We start from the raw sequence: 19,346 nt of genomic DNA on the forward strand, positions 1-19,346 counted from the left end.
ACCGGTGCCGTCCCACTTCCCTCCACAGCAGCAGGGTGTGTGGGGGGGGCAGTGCTTCCCACATCACCTGCTGCCTGTGCGGGCGGCGGAGGGATACGGCGGGGGGGGAGGAGGTGCCCGTCCGCCAGGGGCGGGGCGTGAGGACGGGAGGCGGGGGGTGTGTGCGGGGGGTGTGTGCGGGGGGGGGGGGGGAAGGGGGGGGGGTGGCCGCCGCGTCTCGCGCCGCCGCCGCCGCCGCGGGGGGACCATGCGGAGGCAGCGGGGCTGGCGGGCGCAGCAGCAGCAGCAGCGGGAGGCGGAGCGGCCGCGGCGGCAGCAGCAGCAGCAGCAGCGGCAGCAGCAGTAGCGTTAGGACCCGGGGCGGGGGCGCGGGGCGGGCCGGGGCGCACGCGCCGCCCGGTGCGGGGCGATCGCGCCGCTTCGCTACATTGTATCCGCCGGCGGCGCGAGAACAATAGGCGCCGCCGCCGCCGCCCGCCGGCCCTGGGCGCTGCGGCCGCCGCCCGCCCGCCCGCCGCCGAGCCCCCGGCCCTCCGCGCCCGCGGAACCTTCATGCGCTTCCCCTCCCCCGCGCACGCACGGGGGGTGCGCGCCTGCCCCGGAACAGGTAAAAAAAAAAAAAATATATATAATAATTATAATAAAACAAATAAAATAATAAAATGCGGACGCGCTGCCCCGGTGCTGCGGGCGCTGGAGGTCCCGGTGCAGCGCCCCGCGCCCGGAGCGGCTGCGGGACTTGGGGCGCCGGCCCCCTCCCTCCGCCGGGGGCTGCCCCGGGCCGGCAGCGGCGGGACGGGACGGGGCTCGGCTCTATTGTCCCCGGCGCCGCCGGCTCTCGGCAAAGTTTGCCGGGGCGGGCAGCGGACGGGGCGTGCTGGGGGGTCCCCACGCATGCGGGGGGGGGCTCCTTGAAGGGGGGTTCCCCCTGCCTCGCCGGGGGGGGGGCGGGCCGGTGCCCGGTCCTGCTGCGAACTTCAGCTAGGTACCCCCCCCCCGGCCCGGGGCGCAGCCGCCCCCGGGGGTTCCCTGTCCCCCCCCCCTTCCCGGGTGGGAGCACACGGCTCCGGCTCGGGGCGGTGCAAAAGTTGGGGGGCCCGACGCGGGGGAGGGGGGGCTGCTTCGGCCTCCCCCCGTGGCGTGGGGGGCAACCCGCTTCCACTCAGGGCAGGGAGGGGGCCCGTGGGGTCCGCTTCGGCCTCCTCCCTCCAGTCTGGGCGGGGGCAGCCCGCGGTGACCCCCCTCCCCACGGCACGGGGGACCCGGGTGGGGGGCAGTGACCCACTTCGCTCTCCTCCCTGCGGGGGGGGGGGGGGGAGGGGCAGCCCGCTGACCCCCTCCCGGCGGGACCCCAGGCCTGGCAAGGGGTGAGCGAGGCCCGGTCCGGCCCGGCTGGGCCCACTTCGGCCCGGTCCGGCCTGGCTGGGCCCGGTCCGGCCTGGCTGGGCCTGAGCGTGTCCCGGAGCAGCCGGGCTGTACAGGCCGCGCCTGGAGTTGAGGGAGACGGAGAGGGAGCAGCTCGGGGCGCCCGAGCCTTTGTCCGAGGCGAGAAGGTGCCGCCACCGCCGGGCCCCGCTGGAGGAAACCGGAGCGGGACGGAGGGGGGGGAGACGGGGGGGGAGAGGCGGACATCTGCTGCACGTTAGCCCGGCATCGGTGGGGCCCCCGCGCCCCTCGTCCGCCCCTTGTTCCTGCTGCCGGGTCAAGTTTTGCTCGGCCTTTGTGCTGCCGGGGCGGATAAAACCCTTCCCGGGCCGGGGAAGGGCGCTGGCTTCCCGGGGGTTGGTTTGGAGTTAAAAATAGGAGCGGGGGGGGCCGGGGAGGGGGAGTGGGGGGGGAGAGGAAATAAAAATAAAGGCCCCGACTGAATTTGGGGTGGTGAGCGCGTATTGTTCAAGTTGTCCGCGATCTTGGCGAGGGCTGCCGGTCGCCTTGGGGGACGTGGGGTTTGGGGATGGGGGGGGGGGGGGGCTGCTGAAGTGATGCATCTTTCCCCCCCCCCCCTTCCCCGGCAGCAGCCGGGGGCACGGGGGTTTCTCCAGGGTCTAACGGGGACGAGCTCGTCTCCCCCCAATGCTGCCAGGGCGATCAAAGCACCGGGGCAGTAGGTTGGTAAAGTTGCTTTAAAAATACTGACCAGATGCATTGATGACACTTAAAGAAAAGGCTTTTTAAAGAAAAGAAAAAGAAAAATCCCCTGGCTGTTTTTATAGTGGCAAAGGGTTTTTACATGCTGGGCTGATTTCAGTGGTTTTTTTAAAACTTCATTGAAATGTGGTGGCTGAGCCGGCACAGCCTACAAACGCTTTGGATAGCATGGAGTTTTCTTTTTTTTTTTTAACCTTATGATTAATGAGTTAAATTTATTGGCCAGCTGCCCTTTGTAACCATGAATGAGTTCCTAAAAAAAAAAAAAAAGGGCAAAAAAAAAGGAATCCTTTATCTCATCCCAGGCCTCTCTTCCTCCCTCCCAAAGAAATATTTTTCTATCATAGTGAGCTGGCCAAAAAGATCAATCTCCCTTTAAAAAAAAAAAAAAATCTGTAAAATTAGGAAGAATAATATTTACCTATTTTGCAAGGTTGCCTGGAGGGCTTTATTTTTGCAAAACTCTCCGAAAACAAAATTTTTTTTTTTTCCAGTCGCTTTTGGGAGTGGAGAGGTTCGGTTCTCGCCGGGTACGGCCTGGCTGGCCGTCCCCAAATTCAGCCCCTGAAAAAGCAGCTGCAGGTGCTCGGCAACCCGAAGGAAAGAGGCATAAGATCAGACTTTTTCCCCCCCCCCCCCCCCCCTTTTTTTTAAACAAAACTAGGCAAGGACAAGAGAGCCTCCTGCGGGGAACGAGCGTGGGGGAAGGAGAGGGGGCGAGCCGAGCCAGACAAGCGCCTGAGTGATAACTTGCCTGAACTCTTTGATAAATGAGTTGACTCTTTTTTTTTTTTTTTTTTCTTCTTCATTCGCCACACGCCAGGAACAGAATTGGCCCGAACTAGTGGAATTGGCAGCAAAAAACTAACATACAAGTGTGTCTGGTCAATAGAGCGCTTGTTCCTGCCTCTGGGTGCTATGTGAGGACTCCGACTGTGCTCTCAGCGGAGAAGTTGGATGCTGGAGATGCGCAAAGGATTTTTCTTTTCTCGCCCCTTTCTCTCTCGCTCTGTCTTTTTAAAATATTCATCAATGGGGTGGGTAGTTTGCTCTAGTCATTAAAATATCTCTTTCCCCTCCCCCTCGCTTTCTCTAGGACTGCCACTGTTGAGTCTGTGGGAGTATGAATCAGCAGCAGCAGAGAATGGCTGCAGTTGGGACAGACAAAGAGCTCAGTGACCTGCTGGACTTCAGTATGGTAAGCCAGCGCGGCCGGGGGGCTTTAAAGGCCCCGGGGCTTTGCTTGTGTGCAGTGTTTTGGAGCTGCAGAAGGGAGGAAATGTGAGCCTGTAAATTGGACATGATGGGTTTCAGATGTGCCGTGTTTGTGTGCATGCACATGTGCTGCAACTTGTTTATTTTCAAGTTAAAGCAAAGCTTCTGCCCCTCCTCTCTCCCCCCCTCCTTCCCCTCAAACGTATATTGTTTCCTTGCAGGGAGCAGAGAGAGGTGGGTTGGGTTTTTTTTTGATGGGAAATTCTGGGGAAATGTAACGGAGTTGTGTGTTCTCTGTTTAAATGCTCACCGTGAAATGGGCTGGGTGACTGTTTCTGAAGCCATGCAAAGATGTAACTTCAGTAGCTGATTAATCAGGCTTTTTTCCTCTCCCCAGATCCAGACTATTAAACTTTTGCTCCCACAGGTTATTTTGTCACAGTTTGAAATGTGTCCAAGCTCTCCAGCGCATTATTTTTGCAGGAGTTGGACACTTGTGTTCCCCACGCTCTGCTCTTCTGTATCCTGGAAACCTTTAGCTGCATTTAGGAGCTGTTTATTTTCAAAGAAACAGGACCTAAGAGTTCCCCCAGAAGAGTGTGCACAGCTCAGAGGGAGGAGAAGTCCCTTCTAGTTGTCGCAGAGCGAGGGTTAGTCCCCGGCACGTCTGTCTGTGCTGCCGTCCGGGGTCGGCGATGTGCCACACAGTATATGCTGTGTGCTTGCTGCACCGGTGCTGGCTGTCGTTGGCAGGTGACTTGTGGAGGGGAGAGCTTGTGTTCAAAAGAAAATAACTTTCTGTTGGGTTCCTCTGTTGTCTGCTGCACCCTCATGGCACTTGGAGCGTGCATCTTGCTTTTTAGATAAGCAAACGTGCTGCGAAGATAGAAAAAACAGCTCCACAAGGAGGAATAACCATGAGTGTCACCGCTGTGGCTCTGGGCTGTCCTGGGTCGCCCAGCCCACGGCCCCACTGGGCTGATTTCTTACCCCTTGGAGAAGAAGGGAGTAAAGGGGGGAAAAGTGGTGGCAAAACTAGGGGCACGCGCTGTCCTGGTACCTGTTGTGGCTATGGGAAGTGCTGAGGCTCGGCTGCTTTTCTGCACCCGAGCACTGAGGTTTATCAACGGGAAATAAACCTTTTTATGTAGCTGGGGCTTGTAGCTGTCCCGGCAGGGCTCCGTGCTGGAGGGGGGGGTCGGTGGTGGGGTCTCTCAGTCCCCTGAAGAGCAATTCTCCTGCAGGAGGAGAGGCCCAGTTCTTCCAGTTTCATGCTTGTGTTGGGAGGCTGGTTCCGTTAAATTAGCAGTGGTCTATTTTTACATTAGTATGTTTTACAGTTGGTAGGGGGACTGCAGCGGCAGTATGCATTTAAAAACAGGAATATGTTCAGGGCTCGCTGGGGAGCGGTGTGTGGTTATGTGTCCCTCTCTCATCTCAGAGGTCCTGCGGGTTGGCAGGAGCCCTGGAGCTTTCCATCTCCTGCACCGGAGAGTGCCAGGTTTTGAACTGCACTTTGGGTCAGTAACCCATCATCTGCTCCCTGGCCGGGGCTGCAGTGGCTCCTGCTTTGCTCTTTCTCCCCCTTAGAAAAAAAATCAAATCCCACTCACCATTTAGAGCTTTAAAAAAAAAAAAAAACAAGACCTTATTTTCAAATTTAACGAACCATCCTCATTTGCATGCTCAGAGCTGTATTCCCTGGAGGGGTCCTGACCTGTTCCCTCTGTACACGAATGTTTCTGTCCTTGGAGATTAATCTACACCTAACGGTTGAATTGGGGTTCAATTCCAACGCTCTTACGCTGGTGTAAACCTGGGAACGACCAGAACTTGTTCTGTGTTCGTGTAAGGCTCATGTGTTCAGCAGCAGCACCGGGGGTGGCTGCTTGCAGGCTCAGGGCCTGCAAATGTCATTTGCCAGCAAATGATTCGAAGACATTCCCTCCAGGATAAGTTGGCCGATGGGCTCCGACGCAGTCTGGATTTGAGCCAGATCTATTTCACAAACCCTCATCTCCACACACGCACACCCTTCTCCTGAGTTTGCATAAGGGGAATATTAACATCTCTCCTGAAGGATGAGTAGCTAAAATGGAAAGCTTCCTAGCTAGTAGACAGTCTTCACCCTGGCGTCGCAAGCTTATTGTGCACAATGTGGGTCTGTCGAAGAGGCTGCTCCGTGAGTGACTCTCCCTGTGTTGTTGGGATGCAGGCTTTTTGACCACAAAGCTCACTTTTTCACGTGTATTTATATTTTTCTTTGAATAAGCAGGAGTAGACCATCGGTCCCCTAATCCTCTCCAGGAGAGTAGATGGGAGGGAAGACCAGAGAGAGAGATTCAGAGCAGCTGGAAGCATTTGCTTCATATCAGTATTTCAATTCCTTTTTTCTAGGGAAAGTATGTTCAACCCCAGTAGTCTGTGGTCCAGCTCTACGCTGTGTTTTGCTGTGCAGTGAGTGAATTTTAAGGTCTGGCCCTAACGGGGTTGCACAGTCAGACGTGAGTTTGTGGGGTCAGTAAATGGCAGGGTTGCGTGAGATGCTATAAATTGGGCTTACAGTCGTGAAAAGAAGGACTCGTGCCTTCTTTAATAAAAAAATACATTGGGTAGTTATTGAGCTGCAAAGCGCTCGCCCAAAGCTTTGTGCCAATGTGATTCGCCAATAAGGGTGAAAAATCAAAGGAATCTGTAACATGCATCTAAGTGAGCCGGAGCCAAACACCCACCTATGTAGTCTGATCGCTGCTTTGGGGTGTGCACGGCAGTGTGCTTACCTCTACCTCTGAACAAATTGCCTTTTATAATTGCCCCAAAGTACAGGTAATTTGTAAGCTTGCTTTCACCGCCGCTCCCTGGCAGTAGTCCAGGACGGGCTTGCAAATCTGGAGGAGAGCTTTCGAGAAAGCATCCTGCCTATAGATTCAAGTTGCCGGCTTAACCTATTTATTAGCCTTGGGTTTTGGTGCGTTATCCTTTGGTCTGTGGTTGCCAGGCTTTGCAGCTCGGCCTGACGGGCACAGGCTGCATACGGCAGGAGCTGCCCTCAGTCTGTGCCGTCGGGAGATGCTCGGCCACGAGGACTTGCCGTGGTTATCCTGGGTAGCGTCTCGGCTGTGCTGTGCTGCCGGTGTTGGTGCGTTGTGGGAAGGTGTGGGCAGGTATCCTGCCTGGGCTGGGGTGCTTGGAGGGCAGGGACACCCCACAGCACGGGGAGAGCCGGGATGGAGCAGCCCGGGCAGGCACGCGGACGGGGTTGGGGGCCTGTCCGTGCCGCAGAGCGTGCCTGCCAAGCTAGATAGAGGCAGGCGGCTGCGTGCCAGCCTAGGTCTCTGGCAGAAGTGAAATGCTGTTAACAGCCATGATTATTAGCAGAGTATTAACCATATGCTGCGGGGATGCTAGTTGTCAGGGTGGGTTTCTAGCTCGATGAGACGTTGCAGGGTGGGCAGGGGCTTGAGCAGTCACATTAGAACTTGCCGTCTGATTTTTCCGCAAGCGACTGCTCTCGTTCCGTGCCTTCCCTGGTGGCTACAGCCATCGAACTGGAGGTCAAAGCCAAGCTGTTACCAGCAAGCAGGGCTCGTGCAAGCTCCTTCTGCCCTCGCCGCTGCTGCTTCTGACCTGCTGGAGGATGCTGAAGCCGTGCCCTGCGCCCTGCTCCGGCCAAGGCGCAGCGCCTGTGTTTCCATGATAAAACTCTCGCTTTGTTTAGAGTGAAGCAGTTGTAAAGTTTGACTTTACACCACAGTGAATGTTTGGGGCTGTAGTCAGGAAGGTCTGTCTTAAATGAACACGTATAAAATATCCTGCTGGCAATGTTTATTGAGTCGAATTCCCTCTTCTCCCCGAATTAACAGCTGGATACTTTCTACGCTGCAAAATAGATTTCAGGTTTTGAGTTCAGGCCTGAGGTTGGTTCAGCCTGGAGTTCATAAGGTGGAAGAGCGGAGAAAGTGCAAACAGCTATTTAATTTGAAAACACTGATGCACTGGTAGAAGTACACAATAAATGAAATGCTGCTTGATATTGTTACTTGTGTCTGGCAAATTCCCTTTCTTGCTTATGAGGTCGCGTTTGGAAGTGTGGGGTCTCAGCTATAGCCTCCCCGGTGGCAGGTGCGGGTGTTTGGATCTTCCCAGGTGCTGGATTTGCATCTTTCAACCTGGGAGAAATGGAGGGAGAATAAATTCTTTGGGAGGGGTGGAAATTGAGCTGCGAGGGTACGCAGAAGTTGTTGTCAGCTGTCAGGGAGGCTGGAGGTAGGGCTTGAGAAACCAAATACAGCGACTTAAGATGGGGGATTTTACATAACCGTCTAAATCTACATTATTCAAATCCAACAAAGGCCAAGTAATGACCCAATTACAGTTCCTCAGACGCTCATGCCTGGGTCCCTTCTCGATGCCTGGGTCCCTCTGGTACGTGCCAGCTCCAGTTTGTCTCCTCCCTCCCCCCAGTTTATTTTTAAAGCAGCATTTAAAAGCAGAAAGGAAATTCGCAGTGGGTGGGTGAACTTTGCCTGTGAGTGACATACGCCAGCGAAGGCAGCCGGCACTTCATGTATGACTTGCGCCAGGCTCCTCGAGGCAGCGTACCCGGTCGGCTTCAGCCCACACCACAGTGGAAAAACAAGCTGGCAGCAAGAAAAAAAAAAAACCCAAAACACTTCCTGGAGTTGGCAAGCGATAAGTGTGTTTGGAGCCTGTATTGAGGTGAGGGGTAACCCGGGGTTCCCCCCTCTCCGGCATCACCCTGCCTTAGCATCCCCACTTGCCTTGGTGTGGAAAGGGGTCCGTGACTCCTTAATCCCTTGGGGAGCGAGAGCAGAAAGGTGTTGCATCAGTCTCGAAATATCTCTCGAAGCAGGCGGAGGCGGGCGAAGGGGAGAGGTGGGGAGGGCATCCCCCGGCGGGGCCGGGTGCGGGGGCGTGCTGGGGATTGCCGAGCGTGGCGGCGGGGGGGACCACCTCTTTTGCAGAAGTAGAAAGCGCTCGTTGCACAATGGAACAAGGCTGTTCATTTTCTCCACTCGTGTTTGCTGCTCAAACCTTGGGTTTTTCAGCATCAGCAAGTATTAAGCAGAAATACTTGTGAAAAAGAGCCAGCAGTGCTTTTTTTTGGTTGGTTGGTTGGTTGATTTTTGGGTTTTTTTGTTGCTTTTTCCTGCTCGGTATCATTATGTTCGTGCATCCCCCCCCCCCCCCCCCCCCCCGTCTCGCACGTGCAGAACTGCCTCTTGCCACTTGGAAAGGGGGCTTCTAACCCCTTCACTTCATCTTCTTCCCTACCTTAAGAGGAGGGAGTGAGCACAGGTCAGCTGGGATCGGCCATGTAAATTCCATTTTTAGTAATTTTGGAGATCTTTGCAGAAAACAACACTGTCCTGCACCGGGGGGGGGGGGGGCGGGGCAGGAAAAACCTGTAGCATTGCAGAAGGAAGGTAGGCTGCACGTCTTTGGTGTCGTCAGGGTTTGTTTTTGTTTTCTAGCCTGACTTCCTGAGGAAACAAGGCATATTCGATGGCGGGGCTGCCAGCCTACCCCAAGTGACTCTGGAGCCCACCCTGGTGGGCAGCAGCCTCCTGGGGGGTTGCAGCAGGAGCCCCCCCGGCAGCGCACGTCCAGCAGCTCTGACCGCAAGGCTGCATGTAGGAGGGTGTAGGGAGAGTGGGGTTACGGCTGGGGGCGAAGCCGTAGGAAGGCAGGTGTCTGCAGGCTGGCTTGCTGGCAGGAGTGGTTGTCTACGCGCGGGCTGCATACTTAAACACTGTTTACACCTTTATTTAAATACATATATATAACATATACATGATGTGTGTGTGCGTGCATACATATATATGATCCCAAATTTGTGTTCTTTTTTTGAATGGCAGTTGGTTTCTTAACTGCACTCCTTGCATCTCTACCACATTTAACTGTTTTTTTTTTTTTTCTTCCCCAGCATTTGTGAAAACAAAGCTGGGCAGACGGTTTCGTACAAAGGAATGTTTCTGACCACAGCCAGACATCAGCTATGTCAGGGCATGAAATGCTGCATTTCTGTAGGCTCTTGTGCCATTACATTGTTTAATCTTCAAAGCATTAAACTTTTGAGTTACTCAGACATTGCAAAGCTAAAAATAATAAAAATTCAAATGACTTGGTGGTGAAAGTATCTTGAGTTGAGTAGTAAAAGGATATTAAAATGTTAATTCACTAAGCGTTTTCCCACCAGTTGTTTTATTGGCTGGAGCTCCATTTGTGTGGAGAAGAATTAGTTTTCTTTTCTGCTGCACGCAGGTGCATATAAATTTTTAAATAACAGCTTCTGAAACCCTCCCAACTTATATTAAAAATATTTATACAGGTTAGCTGATGAGGTATGCAGTATTTTTGAGGAAGCTCCCTGGCAGGAGATGATTAGTTGCGATAGTGAAGCTGCAGCAGTACAGCAAACAAGTAGCCAGAATGACTGATACTGTAAAATACGTTAATCTTTCTAATCGTGAGTTAAATACCTTTGCCCTTGGTGCAGCTTCTCCCACTGGACCCCAGGGCTGTGTTAGATCACGGTGCCGCCGGAGCCCCCGAGGCACCAGGGGTGGGAGCTGCTCCGCGAGGCTGGAGGGTTCTTCCCTCTGAGAGCTGGCGTGAGGCTTCCTGCGCCGAGGTCGAGCATCGCCGGAGCGTGTGGCATAGTCATCTCTGCCTGTGCCAGCTGGAGCCCACGGGCAGCCCGCGTCCTTCTCATGCACTGCACGTTGCCGGAGACAGGCCTGGGAGCGTGGGAGATGCGGGATGAGACCTGGACCACTGCGGGTGCTGGGGTGTTGAGGGATAAAATGAGCTTTGCTGGGCGCTGCTGTCTCGGCGGGGTGCTGTCGTTTTCCTGCTAGCTTTTTATGAGCGGAATCGGTCTTTTTCATGGCCCCACGGGCACCCTCTAGTCTGGGCCTTGGTGGATAAGTTAGGGAAGAAACTGTTGGTTTTGACCACAGCAATGATGCTTCTTGGATGGTTTTCAGTTGCACCTAAGGAACCAGACATGCTGTGTACACAGAAGTTTATGCACGTAGGAATGTGTGTGTATATTAGCGCACAGCTGCGCTGCTCTCCTGTCCCTCCTGCAGCTGATCTATGTAGCAGGGACACAAGGAGAGGAAAGGTTTTTGCATCAATAAAGTGCTTCTCTTCCCCCTTTCCTCCCCCCCACCTGCCCAATCTGACCCCCTTAGCAGCAGCACAGTAAAACTAACATACTGAAATCTCTTTTCTCTTCCCTCCTCTCTCATCTTCTTGTTTTTCTAGATGTTTCCCCTGCCAGTGGCTAATGGAAAAAACAGACCCACGACCCTAGCGAGCACTCAGTTTGGAGGATCAGGTACTGTCATCTTAATATTTTTTTTTCTTAACACCGTAATGTTTCTTGCAATAAATTTGTGTTTGCTTCCAGAGACCCAAAAGGAGGGGTTTCTGTAGTTTTGTGTTATGTATTTTTCTAGTGGTGGTCTGCTACTATTTCTCTGGATGGTTTTCTTGTTGCTCCACATGTCTCCGGGTAGGCAAAGCTGCTCTTGCTGATCTGTCTCCAATTAAGAAGTCACTACCTGAGCTGAAGGTTGTTGTCTCGCTGCTCCGATTGAAGCAGCCTGAGAGCAGACAGTCAATGCTGTTCTCTTAAGCTGCTTAGACAAACGCGTGTCTGCAGACGTACGCCCTGGAAGACTTTTGCTGTACGTCACCGAGAAGACATGTTGGTGGTGGTTAATTCCTGGGGCTTAGCTGCCCAAAGGGAGACTGGTGCAGTTTGGGTGTCTGCTCCATTCAGCCCCTCCAGCAGCTCCCTGCTGTTGGGTGGGATCTCGGCATTCCCAAAGGGACCTTTGCAAAGCCCTCCTGGCCAGATGCCTCCAGGCAACACGGCCGCCCCGGGGAGGTGGAGAGCAGGGGTGGCTGGAGCCGTTTCACCAGCCTCCGAGCTGGACCCCGCTGCGGTTTTGGGGTGCTGTCGAGCAGAGCCTCGCCTGTCCCACCTTGCTGCAGTGCCCCCGAAGCCAGCAGCTGGCCCCGCTCCCCAGAAGCGCTGAGTGGCTGCATCTCTGCTGGCCAGGATGCCGAGGAGGGGCCAGGGGTGCCAACATCAAAGGGCTTTGGGAGCAGGGCGTCTGTGGGGAGGAGCGGGCTGGCGATCCGGCTGCGGTAGGAGACTCTCTGAAGGGCGCGTAGCTTCAGATGTCTGATTGGGAAACGTGGCGCTGGTTAATGTGAGGCTGAAGCGGAGAATTCCCCGGCCAGGCGGACAGCGCGGTGCCGTGCCAGGCTTTTGATGCCTGGGGAAGCCGCTCTGTGCAGGGCTCGCTGTGGCCCCTGGCATGCAGGAAGTTCAGTTAATTTGCCCTTCTTGCTGAAACACGCTGATGCTTTGTGGACGGTTAAAACTTGACCTTCTCTACCCTGGGCCGACTCGAGCTGTCCAGGGAAACTCCTGGCCATGTGGAATGGCCGTGCCCCGACACCGGGAGGCATCCTGGAGACCGGGGTGGGATTTCTGGATAGCAGCTTTGATGCCACAACGTGCTGTGGGGCAGCTCTTGGGGAAACCTGCAGAAGCGGGACGGGAGGGGTGTACTCTGCCCTGCCCTGCTCCTGCCCTTTTTGGCTGGGGAAATTTGATGCTTTCGGATCGGGCTGTTTAGCTGCGTGTCAAGATGGTTTTGAGCAAACATTTTTACAGGGAGGGAAGCTGTTGAGTGGGTGCTGGAGGAAATTCGAGGGGAGAAAACTCTTGGTTTAACACAGATGGAAGCTGATCTCTGCAGCGAGTGTTCCTGTGTGTGACTTCTGCTGTTAAAATAATCCACAAAAGACGCGCTACACGCTAGTGAGAGAATAGTAATGGAGCAGCTCGCATTAATTTGTTTCCTGCTCGGAGGCTGGCTTGGCTGCTGAGTTTATAGTGCTGGCCAGCGAGGAGAGGCTGCGAGCAGGGCTCTGCGGTACAGCCGGCGCAGCGACTGGACCCCCCTCTGCTTGACTGTGCAGCAGCCGAAACGACACAAAATCTTTTATTCTCTCCCCCCCCCGCTTCTTTTCTTTCGGGTGAGTGAAAGGTAATGTTGACACCACCCTTCCTCTGGGCTGCTGCTTTTTGAGTCTGGCTGTGAGCAGTTCATAAAAACAGAGGACTGATGTTATACAACTGCACTGAAGGCAGTTGCACAATCGCTGCTGTCCCGGTCTTGGGGCTCTGCGGTGGCTCTTTCGTCCTGCCGTGGGCATCGTGGGTTTGAAACGCAGCTCGGGGCTTGGTTTAGGAGAAGCCTTTTGCGCCAGCAGCGGAGTTATCCCTTCGCCAGTCATCCTTGGCCTCACCTTTGGAGAGCGGGGAGCATATTTCATTTGCGTGTCAGCTTTGTGACTTCTCTGTGGTCCTGAATGTTTGACGATTGATTTTTGCTGGTGGGGTGAATAACTGCAGTAAGATGTTAACGAGATGTGCCATGCACAGGGATGCACTGTGTCTGTTAGAAGGATCCAAGGTGTCTAAACTAGGTCCTAGATAGCGGCGAGTGGTTGTTTCCGTACTTTGTTGATGTTGGTTTAGCTTAATTCACTAATTGACAGCAAGGTACAATCAGATACTAGTTCATCCCCAAAGGCATAGCCAGCCATCCGGCTCAAAATTTGATTTGAAGTTGAATCATCACCAGCCCTGATGTGGTCAGAGGGTGAAGAGCAGATGGTCCTTGGATTTGGGGACCTGGACTTGCTGAGGGAGCAGAGTGCCTTGCAGCCATGCCGTAATCTGGACCTGGAGATTAGCTCCCTAAATCTTCTTGCCTTGCAGGAAGGCCTAGGCTTCGTCTTCAATGTGCCTCATGTTTTTCAAACACTCCTGTTCAATCGGTATCCCATACCCCTGATAAAGATAGCGCAGCATTTCCCCTCCAACTGCTGTCCCTCTGCCTGGAAAGGAGAAGCAAACACCAGTTCGCTTAAGTCTTAGCTCGGTAGTGTGCACCATAGTGCCAGTATCTCATTATTTGGGGTTATTGTAGTAACCCCAAGATAATAAACGGTGTTGTCTTATGTGCCAGAAAAATTGGTGTTTCATGCTTCTGAAATGGAAGCCCGCCCTTGGACATGTGAATTCGTGGCCTCCCACTTTCCATCTCTCTCCTCCTTGGGGAAATCCTGGGGCAGTATATAGCTTTTTTTTTTTTTTTTTTTTCCCCTCTGGAGGAGCTATTAACTCGAGGCTCTTTCCTCCCCGGGGGAAGTTAGGAGTGAAGGGAGCAAGGCAGTGACTCTGATGACTCCCGACCAAAATGCCCCACTTGCCAAGGTGAGGTTCTTGCTTCCAAAGTGCAGCTGGTAAATAAGGTAGCGCAGTCATTTGAAACAGTGCTACTAGAAAATCACAGTGATAAAATTGCCCCAAATTCAAATCCTTTTCAAATCCCAATTAATAATTGCCCTGGCCAAGCTGCTGGCACTCGTGCAGGTGGCCCCTTTGCAAAGGAGAACCTGTTTCTCTCTCCCAGGCCAGGAAAATTCAAAGTATTAATGCAAGCCCTCCAGCTTTGAGATCCCTTTGCTTTTATATTTGTCTCCTGGTTTTATTTTAAGCTCTGCCACTGTTTCCCTCCTTTCTGTCCTTAAATGCACCAGGGAGGAACTGGTTTAGCTACCCCGCCGCATGGACAATTCAGCACCTCCGCTTTGCATTTTCTTGGCAAGGCGAAACCCAACAATTGCCACTAGGATGGAGCTTACGTCATGCAGACCGTGTCTGCAGCATTTATAGCACATATAGGTCACCGCGGGGAAGTTGGTCTTCCTGGGGCTTTGAGCTGCAACTAGTGTTTTCCAGCGTAAGCTGTGTCATTTGCTGCTGGTATTTTATTTTAGCCGGGATGCTCAGTGTATGCCTATTGTCCTGGTCCTAGAAGGCTGCGGTTTCATCGTCCCCTCTCCAAACTTTGTTTATTCTTTGCAGTAGCAAAACATTTAAAACTGTGTCCTCCATCCCCCCCCCATGTCATAGTTCATAAATGACTAATCTGATCAGAACTGAGCTCCCTCCCAGTGCGCTTAATTAAACTGTGCCTCTAGCAGGAAACGGCTCGTGCTAAATTTCACATGGAAATAACCATTTTTAATTGACATTAAGACAGTAGGAGTGGCAGGAGGCAAAGAAGTTTCATTGTCTCTTCCCAGCCCGGGCTGTGGCATTGCTGCCGCGGCATGGGGCCGTGCCGGGGCTGTCGCCTCGTGGCTGCTGAGTTTTCGGTAGGGTCAGTGCGTGCCAGCTGCGCCTTTGCTTCAGCAAATGAGATGGGGCTCTGCGGAGCAGGGAAATAAAACCGAGGCAAATGGTTGTGCGAGGTAACGCATCTCCCGGAGCAGCTCATGAGCAGCGCTTTGCATCCATGGTTAATACGGAGAGTGTGCAACCATCTCCCCTTCGCATCGGAAATGGTGCGTGATGCCAGGTTTGTGTCCTATTGAAACAGGAGCCCAGGCGGTCTCCTGCTGACAGATGATTCTGCTCACGACAAATAAAAGCTCTGCTAAAAAAATAGCTTTTTTTTTTTTGCCTTTTTTTTTCCCCTTCCCTTTTGAGTAAGTGAATTCACCATTAAATGTCTTTTCCTTCTTGCTTTGTGCTGAAGGGAGCTCCCTTGTTTGGGATCTCTTAGGTGGGTTTGGAAGGAAGAGTCCCCTCCTGGTCTGTGCTGTGATTTCCACCCCCAAAATGTGTTTGGTGCTTTTTTGCTAGTGAGATGGTGAGATGAGGCTCATTGTTGAGGGAATTGCTTTGATCGGGGCAAGTTCATAAAATATATTTGAAGCTGGTTAACCGGGGAGTTTTTCAAAGAGTTACAAGCTGGTGCATGTAACAAATTTTAAGTTATAGTCTACTGAACAAAGTAAATGCATTCTCCCTGGAGGTAGGTGAGTCTGTATCCCCTTTGAAAGCCTGCTTTAAACAACGTTCAAACTTGGATACCTGTGGCAACAGCACTGAAAGTAATAAATTCTATGAAAGCTGAGGTTGTCTCTTTAATTGGTGCTATGGGTGAGCTGTTTGAAGATTTAATTATTTTGTGCGTGCACGCAGCCCTGTATTAGGAAGCTCCAAGGTGGGGAGAGTCAGGTCTGGTGCGCCGGCTGGGAGCACGGTGCCTGCCCCGGCAGCTCTGCAAACACAGGAGTGGTGCTGGGCTCCGCTTGCGGAGCAGCCGGCTGGGTAGTTTGCAGTAAAAGCATCTAAGTTAGAGAGTTGCGAAGAGCTAAGCGCAGCGTTTCTGTTGCCATACTGTCAGCAATTGAGTTTCAGGCTGCAGAAACGCATTTGCAACTATTTACCATAGTAAGGAAAGCAGGAGCTTTTATTAGTAAGGATGTATCACGTTTTCCTACTAACTGCCTCTAGTTCCCACATGTTTTGCTTATGCTGAAGTGGGAGTGATGGGCTTTGCTTGCTATTTTGATAGATGATGAAAGGCAAACATGAGGTGCACAATATGTGACTTGATATTTAAAACTGGCACTTTCCATTAAAGTACGTACTTCAGGCTGCTTGTTTATGTTGCAGTTGTGTGCGTGCCCATATAGCAGGCTTGCAAAACTGTCACTAAACGCAAAGCCACCACAACAAAAAAATTGAAGCAGAAAAATTGACTTGCCTGCCTATTGATGTGACCGTTTCTTTCAAAGTAAAAATTACCTTTTAGCCATTATCAAAGGAAAAAACCAAGCCTTGCCATGGACAAGTCAAGCTTGCAAAGCTGTGAGGTCTTGTTAGCCTGGAAAGAGACAATCCCTGCAGCCCCCCGCTGCTCTCCGCACCCCTGGAGTGTTTCCATTCCTGCTGCTGGCAGAGCCCGCTCCCGGGGTGTAGGAGGATGCTGCCAGCATGCTGAGGGTATTGCAGGGAAACACCCAGGGTGCTGCAGTCCCAACCTTTCCAGTAACAAAGCCTGGAGGACTTTCAGTGAAGTTCGTCTCCCACGTGCTAGTTAGGTGTGTTAAACGGCTTTCTGCTTTGTTTTTGTCCCTGCCTTTGGGAAGCTCCTGTTCTCCTTCCTCTCCCCTTTGTACTCCCTGTTTTTCCCGTGGGGCGGGTCCCGTTAACCAGGATACAGAAAGCAGGGTTTGGAAGAAAAAGCTTGGAGGGCCTGAAAGCTGGGGGCAGGGACTGTGGGTCAGCAGGAAATAGCAAGCGTGGGGGAACAAATGGCAGGGGAAGATCTTCACGCCTGTCTCCCTTAATCCAGCATCACACCCCAGTTGCACCTCTGATCCTCGTGTCCTGGGGTGCATGTTCCTGCTCCCAGGGCTTCCCTCCCGGGCAGCTGTTTCTCCTGCGCCTTTGCAGTGAGGTTGAAACATGAAGGCCTTCCTCTCTCTGTCACCTCTCTTCGAATTTATTTTTTTTTTCCTTGAATTTTCGGGCAAGGCTGAGAGCGAGGGTGTCCTGCCAGAGGCACAGCTGGTTTCTAACGGACACGCCAGGAGTGAGCCTGGGAAGAGCAGGAAAAGGGCGACCATGCTGCTGGGCCAGTGGGGATGCTCTGACAGCGGCTCAGTGCTTCTCCAGCAGTTGGGGAGAGGCAAATATAACGCGGTCCCTGTCTGGTGTGTGTTTAACTTCAGGGGGTGAAAGGGTGAATGTTTTAGGGGAGGGGGTTTTTGTTGTTGTTGTGGGTTGGGTTTTTTTTGTTCTTCTCCCACCCCGGGGAAGAGTCGTCCTGGCTGGATTTGAGATTTTGAACTAGGAAATAGCACGGAGAATGCCGGGGATGCCAGAGAGCTGAAGCTGTACTGAGATAAGTGACAGCTTTTGTTTAGAAACTGCAAATTTGACACAGACCTTGTTTAAGCACAGTTTTAACTTTGCCAGAAGAGCTAAAGCAGTACAGCTATCTCCTGCCGGCAGAGCTTTTTCCTTCCCTGGATGAGGCAGTTCAGTACTAGTGTAACTGTGCCTGCTTGAGGGGTTATGACGAGATGAGTGTATCTTATGTAAAAATCACGTGCCTTGCCTGGATTAAGGCTGACGTGAAGCTGGGCTGGGAGTGAACCTTCTGTGTTTCAAAAGAACATGTACAAGCTCAAGCACCTGCTTTTCTTTTAATAAGAAGAGCTGGTTGCCTATTAATTGCATGCCTAATGTCATTGCCTTGTTCGTACTGCTGTCTTCTCAATCGCAAGGGCCAGGGTCTCATTACAAATGATTTTCTGGAGGGCAGCACGCTTGGGGTTTGGCGCTGGGATGCAGCAGCTCTGCCTCAGCCCACCTCAAATCTTGTTCACACAGGATTGCCCGAGTGGCACGTGTTGGTGCGGGGCTGAGCCTTTGGCTCAGCATCCCAGCTCAAGGCCTTTCACGCTTTCCAAAGGGGAGAGGTGGCTTTGGAAGGGGCCCAGCAGGTCTGGCAAGCGTTTCTGCTGGACCTTGCTGCTGCTAATTTCAAATTCTGCATGCTCTGTAGGGTGCCCTACTCCAGCACGTGTCCCGTGTGTGACCAGTTACTCTGCCTATTGCACCTCCATTGTTAATGTTTATATGCAGTGAAACTCAAATTGGAAATTTTTTTTAGTTTTTTTCTTTTTTATTTAGTTTGAGACAGCAAATAGGTGTCTTAAGGGGATGGATTTAATGCATAGTGCTGTTACTCCAGATGGCCTCATCTGTACCCTGGCACTACATTCTCCAGTGTTAACGTGGCTGAAGGATGCTATGAATGCATCTTCTCTGCTCACTAGCACCCAAAATCACTGGTAAAGGTGATATTTTCGATGCTCTTCTAACACAAGAGCAGACTCTGAACCCAACCGGATAACGAGGTTATTCACAAGTTACATTTTCACGAATAGGAAGATGATGGTGATCTACCCCTTTAGCTGGAAAAAGGAAATGTTGGCACAAGCCTCCCCGTGGTCATCAGAATGAAGTCGTGAGCATCTCTTTTCCTGAGCACTTTGAGCTGCAGACCTGAGAGCACGAGAAGAGACCATCGACTAAACTCAGTGGTCAGGTGAAGCCCTCTCGGGAAACACCACATCCCCTCATAGATGAGGCTGATGCGAGATGATTGTCTAAACTGGGCTGATCTGCCCGTTGGCAGCAACATGGCACGATTAGCTAACTGTGGGAGCGGAGGTGATCTGGCTGCATCAGCTGGAAACCTGCCCCAGGAGCAGTGTGAGCCAGGCTGTGCCTGAAAAACACACTGCGCTCCTGGGAGCGGGTTTGGTTCCTCTCCCCCATGGTGCAGGGATCACGGTGCAGGTAAACCCCGGGTCGCTGATTGCTAGCTGTTGTTTCTCTTTTGTCTTGGTGCTCGCTCCCTGACGAGGCTCCTTGCTGCTTCTACTCAGCCTATTTTACCTGCTCTGGGCGCAGGAGCGGAGGGCTTTGCCCGCCTGCGCGCTGACGGCTGCCCAGCGCCCTCTCCGTTGCGTGGAAGGCTGCCGAGCGGTGGGCCAGTGGTGGACGTGCGGCCGATGCAGCTGTCTCAGTTATGCCAAAAAGTTTGCCCACATCTGCCTCTTGGATTCCCAGCCGCGTGGGTTGGGATTATCCTGCCCTCTCCCAGTGCTTCCAAATAGCTGAGAAATACCGGGAGCACGGCAAGGGGGTGGCAGCCCGCAGGCTCCGAGGAGGAGCACTGGCTTGCCCGCCTGTCATTGTGTGGCAAGGACAAGGAACCTGGGAAGCGTCAGGACTGGGTGCTGGGGTTTTCCCAGCACATTCCCAAGCCACCAGCCCAGCTGGATACGTGCAGTTGCCTGAACCTGATCAACTTGGGAGGCGAGGATGGCAGTGACCCGCTTTGGTGTCATGCTTTCCAGCTAGCGGGCAGCTCAGAAGCTGCAAAAACCCCTAAGACGATGTGCTGGCCTGAATGCAGGCACCGCGCTGTCGGGGGAGGGATTGCATTTTAAGAAAGTGGGGCTTTTTCAGAGGGTGGTTGCAGACAGCCTGT

At 53.0% G+C, this 19,346-nt stretch overlaps 1 protein-coding gene across 11 annotated transcripts in view; it reads left to right on the forward strand.

Annotated features, from left to right (window-relative positions):
* Positions 1–482: 482 nt before the first annotated feature.
* Positions 483–19,346, forward strand: part of TCF3 (transcription factor 3) — a 74,998-nt gene continuing 56,134 nt past the window's right edge. For all 11 annotated transcript variants that reach the window (XM_050910522.1, XM_050910526.1, XM_050910528.1 and 8 more), the window contains exons 1-3: positions 483–607; positions 3,245–3,346; positions 10,657–10,729. In XM_050910522.1, coding sequence (XP_050766479.1) covers positions 3,272–3,346; positions 10,657–10,729 — 148 coding nt within the window. In that variant the 5' untranslated portion in view covers positions 483–607; positions 3,245–3,271. The remainder of the gene's footprint in view (positions 608–3,244; positions 3,347–10,656; positions 10,730–19,346) is intronic.

Source organism: Gymnogyps californianus, chromosome 24, assembly GCF_018139145.2.
Source record: "Gymnogyps californianus isolate 813 chromosome 24, ASM1813914v2, whole genome shotgun sequence".
In the NCBI taxonomy this organism is placed as follows: Eukaryota; Metazoa; Chordata; class Aves; order Accipitriformes; family Cathartidae; genus Gymnogyps; species Gymnogyps californianus.